The sequence below is a fragment of the Choristoneura fumiferana genome, chromosome 26 (genome assembly GCF_025370935.1).
Source record: "Choristoneura fumiferana chromosome 26, NRCan_CFum_1, whole genome shotgun sequence".
In the NCBI taxonomy this organism is placed as follows: Eukaryota; Metazoa; Arthropoda; class Insecta; order Lepidoptera; family Tortricidae; genus Choristoneura; species Choristoneura fumiferana.
Window position 1 is genome coordinate 1,910,053 of NC_133497.1, and position 12,724 is coordinate 1,922,776.

Genomic DNA, 12,724 nt, shown 5'->3' on the forward strand with positions numbered 1-12,724 from the left:
ACTCAATATTTCATGTCAAAGCTTGGCTTAAGCAAAGGGTAATCAGACTCGCGCACGAAGGGTTCCATACCATCTATACAACTTCATTAGGATTAGCAAAAAAATGGCAAAAAAATTACATTTGTTTGTATGGGGCGCCCCTTATAAATATTATTCTGTTTCTATTTTTTGTATATATATATATAATCGACTACAGTTATACATAATCTGTGAAAATTTCAACTGTCTAACTATCATGGTTCATGAGATACAGCCTGGTGACAGACGGACGGACAGCGAAGTAGTATATAGAAGTAGGGTTTCCGTTTATACCTACCCTTTGGGTACGGAACCTGAAGAGGCACAAAAAGCTAAACCGTTATGTGGATACAAATGGGTGCGATGCGATATATGTATCACATGAGGAACCTTTCACAATAAAATACGAGTACACATTTGAACAAGAATACGAATCCATTGAATGTGCTTCCATTAATTTTAAAGCACTTATACAATTACTTTTCTTAATAAAACCATTTATATTTCAAGTGAGGTTTTTTATAAAGGTATATTTCTGTATTTTTGTATAGCACGTTTAAAACATTACTAGCGTATATTGGTACAAGTGGCATGCTAATGTTAGCGTATATTGATGCAAGTGATAAAAACGTTTATAAATCAATAGATGAAGGTAAAAGAGCATCTGTTTTATTGTTCATTGCAAGCCATATAAGTATTTCATCTAAAATTCATATACAATAAAATATCGTTAGATCAGTAATCTACGCATTAACGCCGTATACTGGAGCAAGTGGTAATTAGCTCAGTATACCGCACAACTACAAGATGTAAAATACGCGTATAGTAGTGTATCTGCAATTTTCTCAAAAACTATAAGAAATTTCAAAATTCCATGAATACAGGTAGAAAGCAAATATTTTCTTTGGAACCAATGCAAAATTTTGAAAAGTTATATCATAAAATGAGAAAGTTACAGGTTTTGGAACCTTTGAACAGCTCTCCTGTAAATTTATGATTATGCACTTGTACCAGTATACGTAGGAGGTGTCGAGAATGTCTGAGTTTAGTTCCCAGGCAACAAAATGCTATAAGTCAACTGATGGATTGTAGTGAAGTGGGATGAGTGTTTAATCATGCAAAGTTTCACGTGTGCCGTATTTGGTTGAGGAGTTTCCTCCTGTAGAGTTAATTTTGGCTGGACTATCAGGATGTCACTACCAGATTCTTGTATTGTCACCAAATCACTTCAGTACGCCAATCCGATCACTAAAAGTGATCACATACAACATACATTGCAAGTTACATAAAAGCTTGTAAAATGAGCATGTCATGTCACATTTACTTAAATAGGTAGTGCAGCATTACATCGCTGCATGAGTGTTTCGTGTTGCAAACTTTTTGTTCATTTTCCAAGCATTTTTCCTGGCCGGTTGTGTGCTGGCTGTTAACTCTTTTGTATTACACATTTGGTTTCTGATCTGAAATTTGAAATTTTAATTCAATGATTCGTTGGTTCAACTGATGTTTTTGCTTTGGCCTCAATTCTTGGATCACGTTGAGCGCGTAGCTCTTGTCAGTTGGAATTTTTATTTTAAAATATTCTGCATCCAGTTTTTTCTTTGGTGTAGTGATACCAGTGTCAGTACCAGTGATTTTACCAATTGTGTGTGGCCGGCTTGTGCTGCAATTTTTTTAAGCGTTTGCCCGCTGCTTTTCTGCTGCACGCCCGTGCGACGGGGCGCTTTATCGATATCTCCAATACTATGATTGTTTTTTTGGAGTCTTTTTGTATTTTTTATTTCAACTCCAAATTTGTTACTTTTACGGGTATCCCGTGAAACCATATCGACCTGACCTGGACCTAGGTTCGATTCCCAGCGCTGGTCTCTTTTTCTGGTTTTTCTGTGCATCCATGTCTCAGTTTTGTATTTTCGATATCTCCAATACTGTTGATTTTTCATCGGTCTTACCCTTACCCCTACTCTCATCCTGATCGACTACCCTACTCGTGATGGGTCTCGTCTTGTCTTTTTTCCGCACGTTTAATCACGAGAGACATGTGCGTGTGACGTCTACTGCTTCGTGGGCTCCGTCGGTGTGGAAGTTCAGACTCCGTTACGTAGTGAAACCGGTCAAATTATACTAGAATAACCTAATCTTTCCCCTTTAAATGGCATGCTAGTACCGTATGCGAAAGAGAATAATCGCTATTGTAGATTTTTGCTCCCACAGGTTGTAGGCTCGTTTCCCGATGAATGCATGCATGTAGGCATTAGTGCTAGCGTACAACAAACTAGGTCCAACATATCAGGAATTTCTTTAGCTTTAGATATTGTGTGTCTTTTGTGTAAGTGTTGGGAAATATTTATTTTCAAAATTAAAAAAAAGGCTTTCCATGAGCCCTTTCTACATTTTTCATTAGATTTTATTTGGCTTGCGGCTGAATAATTAACTTTATGTAACCTTGCAAAATATCAATGTTTACGTAAAAGAACTAACCGGTCTGTCTCGCAACGTGTGATCTTAAAAATGATCTAGCTCTTGTTTTATTTGGCTTGCGGCTTTTAATTTCAATAAATTATATTTACCGCTAAATTTCACGTTTTTAATTTATGTCAGCTTACTTAGGGTTCACGGGCACCTTAAGAGCTCTTGGACGTATAAGTTATGCTGCAGTAGGTACGTCACGTCAATCAATAACGACAAGTCACGTTAATTACGCGCGTCGGAGTCACCGCTTTAGGATATTAAAAACTTTAAAAACCCCCGACACACAAAAATGCCTGAAAAAAAGAAGCAAAAAAAAAACGCCGCCAAATAAGACAACTCATCATCATCATCATCATTCCAGCCTATGTACGTCCCACTGCAGGGCAGAGGCCTCCTCTCAGAACAAGAGGGCTTGGGCCATAGTTCCTGCGCGGGCCCAGTGCGGATTGGAAACTTCACACGCACCATTGAATTGCTTTGCAGGTTTGTGCAGGTTTCCTCACGATGTTTTCCTTCACCGCAAAGCTCGTGGTAAATTTCAAATGTAATTCCGCACATGAATTTCGAAAAACTCAGAGGTGAGAGCCGGGGTTTGAACCCACGACCCTCTGCTTGAGAGGCGATAGGTCAAACCACTAGGCCACCACGGCTTCAAGACAACTAAAAAGTAAAAAATAATTATGCACTACCTAGCTGTTGGCCACGACTTCATCTGCTAAGAATTCGTTTATCCCTATCCGCGGGATAGCAATAAACGAATTCTACGTGAACAGAGTCGCGGGCAAAAGTTAGGTAATGAAACAATTGAAACTAATATTGTCGTATTTGATATCTTAATTAAAATAAAGTTTAGACCGTACACTAAAAAAAACAATTTATTAAATAACTTCCTAAAGCGTTCACTAGAAAGAGCCTATTTTCCTTCTGTCCATTCCTATATTGAACAGACTGTAAATTGTTTCACTTTAGGGTTCCGTAGTCAAATAAGAACGCTTATAGTTTCGTCTGTCTGTCTGTATGTCAGTCTGTCTGTCCGTCCGCGGCTTAGCTCAGAGACCGTTAGTGGGTTCTAGAAAGCTGTAATTTGGCATAAATATACATATCAGTCACGCCGACAGTATATATATATATATATATATATATATATATATATTTAGCGTAGGTACCTCCCATAGACAAAGTTGGGGTGTTTTTATTTTCTCGACTAACCCTACAGTGTAGGATATCGTTGGATAAGTTGGAGGGTTGCTAAGACGATTTTTCTATTCAGTGATATTATGTTTGCGAAATATTTAACTTTAAAGTGCAAATTTCCATTAAAATCGAGCGTCTCCCACCCTCTAAAATCTAAACTGTTGGGTGGAAAAATTTAAAAAATTCCGAATGGTAGTTAATATATCAAATTTACAAGAAAAATTATAGCGGCTAAGATTGCCTGAGAATTATTACAGTAGTTTAAGAGTGAATAGCAGCCTAAGGTATAAAACGTACCTAAACTTGGAAGACATAATACGAAATCCTTAGAAAAACATTACTTGATTTTTTCGTAATGGCTACGAAACCCTATCCTGGGAGTATCCAATGCGCTCTTGGCTGTTTTTTTTTAATGTAGTTATAGGTTTCATTAAGCTAAGTATTTAATTTATCAAGTAAGGTTTAGATATAAGGCGTATTATTATTTAAATTTTAATTTAAGTTTAATAGCAAGAATTTTTAAATAGTTTCTTTATTAATACGTTTTATAATTCTAGATTTTAAGCACTTAAATAGGTAAATATTTTATAGCTTTAAGACAACTATTTAATTTTAAGAATTAACGTTAAAGGTTATCGCTTAACGTGCTCATTTCGGCTGAATGTAAATGTGGCATAACACTTAATCACAGGTTTCGGGCTGGGGACTGACGGCAGCAGACGGCCCTGCTTCCTCGCTGCTGCTGACTACTGACCTGCCTTACGTAAATGCGACCAAGTGCATGGACGAGTTGCCTCCTGAATTCAAGCCGTACCTGACCAGCGACAAATTCTGCGCTGGCACTAAGAACGGCAAGTTTATATTTTAAGACTGTGGGGGTGAAGCCAGATGAGCATACATTTTTGAGTTATGAGTCGCGTAATTTTTGTTACATTCGGTTCCACCTAAAACTCCTCTTTCGTTCACACGGCGACGCAAAATGAGATATCTGCCGACTAAAACGCGTGTTTTCCAAAAAAAGTGTAGGCACACGTGACGGCACAGAAAAGTAAAAATTGATTGACTCCAATTTCAAAATTGGATTGCTTATTTGATTTATTTTTAAAGTTAAAGTATATTGCTTTAAAAATGGCTTAAAAATAAACAAATACAGAAAATATCCACATTATCAGGTGATATCGTGGTGAATCTAGTTCCAATTTGTCACAGAAACTTAAATTATTATAATAATACGTCTTGTTATAATTATGGACCCTCTACAGTTTATACATTGTAAATAAACTATTTAAAACAGGCTTAGATTATAAAATAAATGGAACACAAACTCATTGAGGATGAAATATACCTATGTCCAGTTCGTCACAACAGTTTCCTACATCAACATTTTTGGTATAAAGAACTTACAAAATCATTCACTATTTAAAAATATGTTACGGAATATCTATTTAGAATTCTCAACGCTAAAAAAACGTGAATATCAGTGTCGTAGCTAGGTGGACAAGGGCCCCAGTGCATAGAGAAAGAATCGGGCCATCACCCCCTCTTTCCACGTAGCATGAACCTATATTGGCCCTAAAAACATTTCGATACATAAAAAAATCGCTGGAGCCTGCTCACAAGATTTTTTTTATGCTCATCTTTTTTCAAAGCTTAGGTTAAAGGGCCCCCCCGAGCTCCGGGACCTGGTGCACTGCACCACCTGGCCCTACGATAGCTACGCCACTGGTGATTACCCATTGTTGTTTTTCACAATTCAAATCTTGGGAGAGTGACTATGCGGAATTTCATGTAGATAGTTAGGTATCTGGAAAATGTAAGGCATAGTGTAGACTTAGGCAGACATTTATAATACGAGCCTGTTGCCCGCGACTCTGTCTGCGTTGAATTGGTTTGTCGCTTCCCCGCGGAAACTATGCAATTTTCCAAAAAATACTTAAACTTCTCGTCAATTTCTGCAATATTGGCACAACTCAAAAGTGTCACTGTTGCATTAACGCAGGCGGGTTTTATGCGCAAGAACGAGCGGCACACTGAAGATGGGTCAGTATTGCAGGAACGAGATAGGTAATTTCCTTGCGTGCAGTAGTGGCACGGGAGCCATCTTTGGGTTGTTCAGGTAAACTTTTGAATTTGACCAGTATTGTATGCTGTAAAATACGCATCGTAGAACACGATTCTGGGCTTAACTAAAAAAAAAGTTTTTTTGAAATATGCCACTGTTGCACTCGGCCAGCGATTTGAGTTTTATTTTTCATACATTTCGCAGTGGAATTAAAACCTATAGGGTACTTTTTGCAGACCTAGAATCATAAAATTTGACAAGAAGGAAGGTCTTACATCACAAGTAAAGAAAAGCATCCTACAATCGCTAATTTTGTTGCTGCATCTCAAAAAAAAATATTTTTTTTGATGACAAACTTATTGCTTTCGAAAGCGATGGTTTATTTTGACACTCCCTGCGTAGATCAAGATGGCGTACAAATACTTCTTTATTGCACAATTTGCACACCACAAATATAAACACTTAGATTCAGGGTAGACAAGGCGGTCTTATCAAAAGCGATCTCTTCCAGACAACCATTGCGGCGTAGTGACGTACGCGTGGACTACAGTGCACGAGGCCCCGAGTTCGAATCCTAGAAGAGTAATAATATTTGAATGAATATACAAATAAATATTCTGTGAATATTTCAAGCAACTACCTGTTGCCGTTATTAAATCGAGCAAAAACGGCAAAAAAAAACGTTTGTTAAATGCCCCCTTTATAGGGTGCCGTAGCAAAGACGGAACCCATATAGTTTCGCCATGTGTGTGTCTGTCTGTCCGTCCGCGGCTTTGCTCAGGGATTATCAATGCTAGAAAGCAGTAATTTTGCACGAATATATATGTAAACTATGCCGACAAAATGGTACAATAAAAATTTCAAAAATATTTTTTTTAGAGTACCTCCTATAGACGTAAAGTAGCGGTGTTTTTTTTTCTCATCCAATCTTGTAGTGTGGGGTCTTTTAAAACCATTAGGGGGTTGCTAAGACAATTTTTCGATTCAATGAATTGTTTGCAAAATATTCAACTTACAAGGAAAACTATAACGGTTAAGTTTTCTTGAGAATTATTAGTAGTTCAAGAGTAAATACTAGCCTAAGGTATGAAATATACCTAAACATGGAATATTCCGTACAAAATATAAAATCCTTAGAAAAATATTACTTATTTTTTCGTATTGGCTACGGAACCCTATTTCGGGCGTGTCCGACACGCTCTTGGCCGGTTTTTGTATTTGTTGTTGTAGCGGCAACAGATCCATCCAACAGATACAATAATCTGTGAAAATGTCAACTGTCTAGCTATCACGGTTCATGAGATACAGCGCAGCCTAGTGATAGACAGACAGACGGACAGTAGAATCTTAGTAATAGGGTCCCGTGTTTATTACCCTTTGGGCACATACATAAGTCTAAAGAGGTCTCTATTCAAAGGCACTTCACATACATTTTTCAGATCCATTTCCCAACAACTACACGCGAATAGCCGAAATGTGAGCAAAGAACAGGGGCAGTTTACTTTACCCTGGACTTGAAGGGACCGAGCAGTACCCCATATTTTCTTGTTTTCTCTCTTTATGCCTCCGTGATGTCTACCTACCATCATCGGGTTTTAGTTTTTTTTTTTATGTTTTATATTCCATGAAATTCCCAATTCGTACACTTGCAGGTGACACTGACGAAGTTCACAGACACAGAGTGCCGCGCCGCCCCACTCGGGCCCTACTTCAACAACACGGTACATGTCTGCTACGGAGACTACAACAGCAGCGCTGGACTTTGCAACAACATACAACTTTTTTATTACTAACCGAAGAACTATCTACGGATTAACTAATGGTTTGTCAGTTGGTAATAAGCAAGTGACAAACCATTAGTAGGAGAACCTTGATATATTTTTTTTTATTTTCATAACCAGAACCTCCTGTCCTTCATAGTTCGCATTATGAGAGAAGCTATTTTGTTAATAAATGCAACAGTGTCATCTGTCCTTTTTCTTACATAAATAAATAAAATTGTACTCATAGAAAAACTGCATTTTGTTTTTATTTTCTCTCTTAGTTGTTCACGATTTTTATTGGCAATATTTGGACCTCGATGTGGCATCTCCTAACGTTTAACGTGTCGGAATAATTAGTTCCATTGGAAATAAATCAAGCACCATGGAACCAAGTGAAAAGATGCCGGTTAAAAAGAAAAAACACTAACCGACCAACCAGGTGGACAGAGTGGTTTGTCGGTTGGTAATACATTAGTATACTGTGGGGACTGTAACTTGGTAAGAGCTTATATAGGTACAGGGGATCTACGCGCGTGACTTTAAACTGTTAAGAAATAAACGATATATATTTCTTTAATTATTTATATTTTATTTTAGAACTTGGTAGCACTTATAAATAATTTACATAAAATGGTTCCAGCCACTTAGGCTATCGGGAGCAATCTGCCATCTTCAGTGATTCCTGCTTTCAACGCTAATTTCTCTAGGTCATAATAAAATTAGAGTAGCGGTTCTTTTGGTTCCTGCTTTCTATAATAAAAACCGCTGGCAGGTGGTAAAACTGACCACCTGGCAGGTTAGATTGACTTGTTTTGTATAAGGATAGGATTTTTTATATTGTATGTTTTTAGAATTCGACTTTAAAAAGGATTGACAGCGGTATACATGCCGGAGGGCAGATTTCTCCCGATAGCCTAAGCGGCTGGAACCATTTTATGTAAATTATTTGTAAGTGCTACCAAGTTCTAAAATAAAATATAAATAATTAAAGATTGAAGAGATTGTTTATTTCATAACAGTTTAAAGTTACGCGCGTAGATCCCCTGTACCTATATAAGCTCTTACCAAGTTACAGTCCCCACAATACTAACCGACCAACCAGGTTGACTATCAAGAATAAAAAATATGAACTGACTAACCAGGTTGTTGGTTGAGAAATAAATACATCAACCGACCAACAAATTTGTCAGTTGAGAAAAAAAAAATACCAACCACCCAACCAGGTGGACAGAGTGGTTTGTCGGTTGGTAATACATCATCACGTTGATCCCTGGCTCCGTTTCGACGTGAAAGACGGACAAACATACACACAAACACACACACTTTCGCATTTATAATGTTAGTATGGATATGGATTTTCATACCTCTAAGGCCAGAAAATGAGAAAATTTCCATACAAACTTTACCCCCATTTTACCCCTTTAGGGGGAAATTTTATCCATTTCACTTACACAGATAATTTTTAATTGTAATCGGGATTTTATGTACCTATTTTCATTCTTCTAAGTCCAGAAATAAGAAAATTCCATATAAACTTCACCCCCTCTATTTTACCTTCTTAGGGGATGAATTTCTAAAAATCCTTTCTTAGTGCTCACTTACATCTTAAAAAGAACCCATGTACCAAATTTCAAGTTTCTAGGCCCAGCGGTTTGGGCTGTGCGCTGATCTATGTCAGTCAGTCAGTCAGTCAGGTTTTTCATTTTGCCCGCGGCTTCGCTCGCGTTAAATTTGGAATAACATACATTTACTTTCTGCGATCCTTTTTTCGTGTTTTGATTAATTTTTCGGAGGATTATATGGAAATACAAATACAGACAGTTTTTTTTAGACAGATGGTGCAAATTTTGTAATACAAAAATCGACCTACACACGTAATTAATTATGATCCTTACCAACTTTGAAACCCTGCTTCGCTGATTCAGGGTTGGAATTTTAGAAAACGCTAAAGTACATACTACGCGTTTCTTTTGCCCGCGACTTCATACACGATATAGGATTATATCCCGAGAAATTGTAAAGTTCCCGCGGGACATGAATTTCTGTTAAGATCTATTTTTATATTCTTAATTGCCGATTAGAGACACATTGTAGCTTTCTATTATTGAAACAATTTTGAAAATCTGCCTCAAAATAGAAACTTATTTTTATTGTGCGGAAAGTTTGTAAATTTTTTTAAAGTAAGTAATCTCAATCTGGGATAGTGTATCTTTCTATTGATAAAATAATTATTTAAATCACCTCAATAGTTTCAGAGATGACCCCCAACAAACAAAGAAACAAACAAAGTTGAGATATTTTCCTATTCTTTCTATTTCTCTAATCTTTGCCCAAGTGCAACTCTGCATTACTTTAGGTCCATCTATGCCAAATTTCACATCGTAGCATGCTGAACGGTTGTGTTGCTCTGAAGATGAGCTCTGGTTGAGTTGGAAACGTGTCAGTATAAAGTGGTGGTGGTGATAGATGGATTTGTGTGTGTTCTTACAGTATGGAGGCGGAGGAGCTGCATGAACACACATTGCATGGGCACGAAAGTAGTTATCATAAAGGTCGCGGGTGTAATTGTGAATAGTAATTGTGACAGCTCGTTGAACGTACATGTAAAATTTCGTATCTATGCTATCAGCCTTTGAGGAGTTCCGTCATCAGCAGACGACCCTGGCTAAACGCATTGTCCATGAAATTTATTAATCATGTAAAGCCTTTTGCGTGTGCCATCAACTTTTGAGGAGTTCCCTTCTACGGAGACGATCCTCGCCAGGATGAGCAGGATGTCACTGCTAAATAATTGTTACCAGATTAACATCAGTTTGCCAAATCTCCAGTCCCCAGTTTTATTAGTTTTGCTTATGCGTTTTCTGATTCAGTTGGTATATAAAATCCTCTTTAGGTATTTGTTTTATCCCGTGGGATATTCGGAAAATCTTTGAAACTGTTTTTACCTATTAGTATTATCTACCTGCATGCCAAATTTGAAGTCTCTAATAATAAAAGTCAAAGGGTAAAGGGTAAAGGGTCAATAATTGAAAGTGAAAATACAATTTATTCACCATCCTATGGGAATTTCGGAAAATCCTGAAAACCTTTTTTTTAGCTGTTAGTATTACCTACTTGCATGCCAAATTTGAAGTTTCTAATAAGTATAGTAACGCAAATAAGACCATTTTGAAGTGAAAACATAAATGCCATTTTATTCCCTATCCCGTGGGAATTTTGATAAATCCTGAAAATTCTTTTTAGCTTTTAGTATTTCCTACTTGTTCGCCAAATTGGATGTCTCTAATAATTGTAGTTACGGAAATAGGGTTATTAATTAAAAGTGAAAATACAAATCCCATTTATTCACTATCCCGTAGGAATTTTGTAAAATCCTGAAAAGTGTTTTTAGCTGTTAGTATTACCTACTTGCATGCCAAATTTGACGTTTCTTATAATTATAGTTACGAAAATAGGGCCATTTCGAAGTGAAAATATAAATCCCATTTATTCCCTATCCCGTGGGAATTTCGAAAAATCCTTTCTTAGTACGCGTCAACACCTATTAAGGAACATATTTTATATTCCAAATTTCAAGTTTCTAGACCAGTGATTCCCAAAGTGGTCCAGGTGGACCCCTAGAGGTCCACGGGAGACTTGCTGGGGGTCTACGTAGGCGTGAACAAAAAATGGGGGTCCATAAGATGTTAATGGGGGTCCACGAAAATTTATCTGCTTTTGATAGTAAAGAGCAAAAATGTAAGCATAGTTTTTATAAGGGCCTACCTACATTGTTTTAAATAGGTACCTAACTAAGCAGATAATATTTTAATAAGGCAAGCGACTGTTACTTGTCCAAACTTGCGTATTCGATATAACGTAAAATTTCGTGTACATGTAGGTACAGACTTGCAAAGCGCTATCCGCCCGACAATGCTTAATGCTTGTTCAGACACAGCGACACAATTTTTATTTTTTGGCGACTTTAAGAATGTGGTAGAAATGTAGCAGCAGGGGGTCTACCGAAACCAGTAAAATTTTGAAAGTGGTCCACGAGAAAAATAAGTTTGGGAACTACTGTTCTAGACCTAGCGGTTTGGGCTGTGCGTTGATCTATAAGTCAGTCAGTCAGTCAGTCAGTTTCTTCTTTTATATATATATGATAGAGAATAATGTAAATTTAGTAACGTTAACAAGACCTGCTCATATGTAAGATATTTTGAGGATTTACTCTATAAATTATACACCATTTAAAAATTTGCTCGTATTGGATACCCACGCTGTACATTGTAAAACACGATTGCTTGTAGTTCGTTCGATAGAAAAAAATCCCAAAGGTGTCTCTAAAAAATTAAATAAACCCTTAGTATGGCGCGGCAGGTCATGAGTTTTAGAATAATAAGAAAACTAGATGTTTTCTATCGCGTATACACGTTACATGTTTAAAATATTATGTATTTGTTTTAGTATAACATGAAGAAAATACCTAAAAACGCGCGCGTTCTGACCAAGCTATCTGGAGCCGCCGCTCCGCCCCTATCAATATTTCGATACATCACAAATAAACCTAAATATTCGAAGCTTGGTATAGGTAATCGCGGCCTGCGTTCTGTAGAAAATAATGGATATGTTGAATCAATCGCTTTCGTTTCCTCAGATTGACGTCGGTGGACCTTTAACAATCCTCAACCACCGCCTTCACTGCATGTACATTGTGGTCGGGATCACCTCCTATGGCGTGGGCTGCGGTAACCCCGGCCAGCCCACCAACACCAAGATCTCCCCCTTCGTGCCCTGGATTGAGAGCATAGTATGGCCTTAGGGGTTCAATAAATCTTGTGATGGTTTCTGTTTTTTTTTCACCCTACACCCACCACGGAATAGGTTAGGGGTCATTACGGCTCCATTTGGTTTTACCTTTTTATCAAAACTCCTGGATCTCAAAAGTACCTCCTTAGTGTCAGAATAATACCTAAATTCCGAATGCCTAATTATTTTAATCATAACACCGGATTCTTAATATTTCTGTGTATTAAAATTTCTTAGTCTCACAATGATCAAGCGTTACAACACCTTCATCTCAAAACACCATTATGTTCAAAACAACCAAATACCAGAATACCTACATATATTAAAAAGTCCAGTTTACCTTTCTATAGATTTTCGTCATTATCTTTCTTACATTGAATTTAATTTAAGTGAATTTAGGCATTTTGATGCTGCGACATTTTTCCAT

At 37.2% G+C, this 12,724-nt stretch overlaps 1 protein-coding gene across 3 annotated transcripts in view; it reads left to right on the forward strand.

The window, feature by feature from the left end:
* The window catches only part of LOC141443002 (prostasin-like), an 84,863-nt gene extending 72,139 nt beyond the window's left edge, over positions 1-12,724 (forward strand). For 2 of the 3 annotated variants that reach the window (XM_074108215.1, XM_074108214.1), the window contains exons 4-5: positions 4,376-4,535; positions 7,399-7,761. In XM_074108215.1, the coding sequence (XP_073964316.1) occupies positions 4,376-4,535; positions 7,399-7,562 (324 nt within the window). In that variant the 3' untranslated portion in view covers positions 7,563-7,761. Of the gene's footprint in view, positions 1-4,375; positions 4,536-7,398; positions 7,762-12,145 lie in introns of those variants that run through there. The other variant, XM_074108216.1, reaches the window with a different exon arrangement.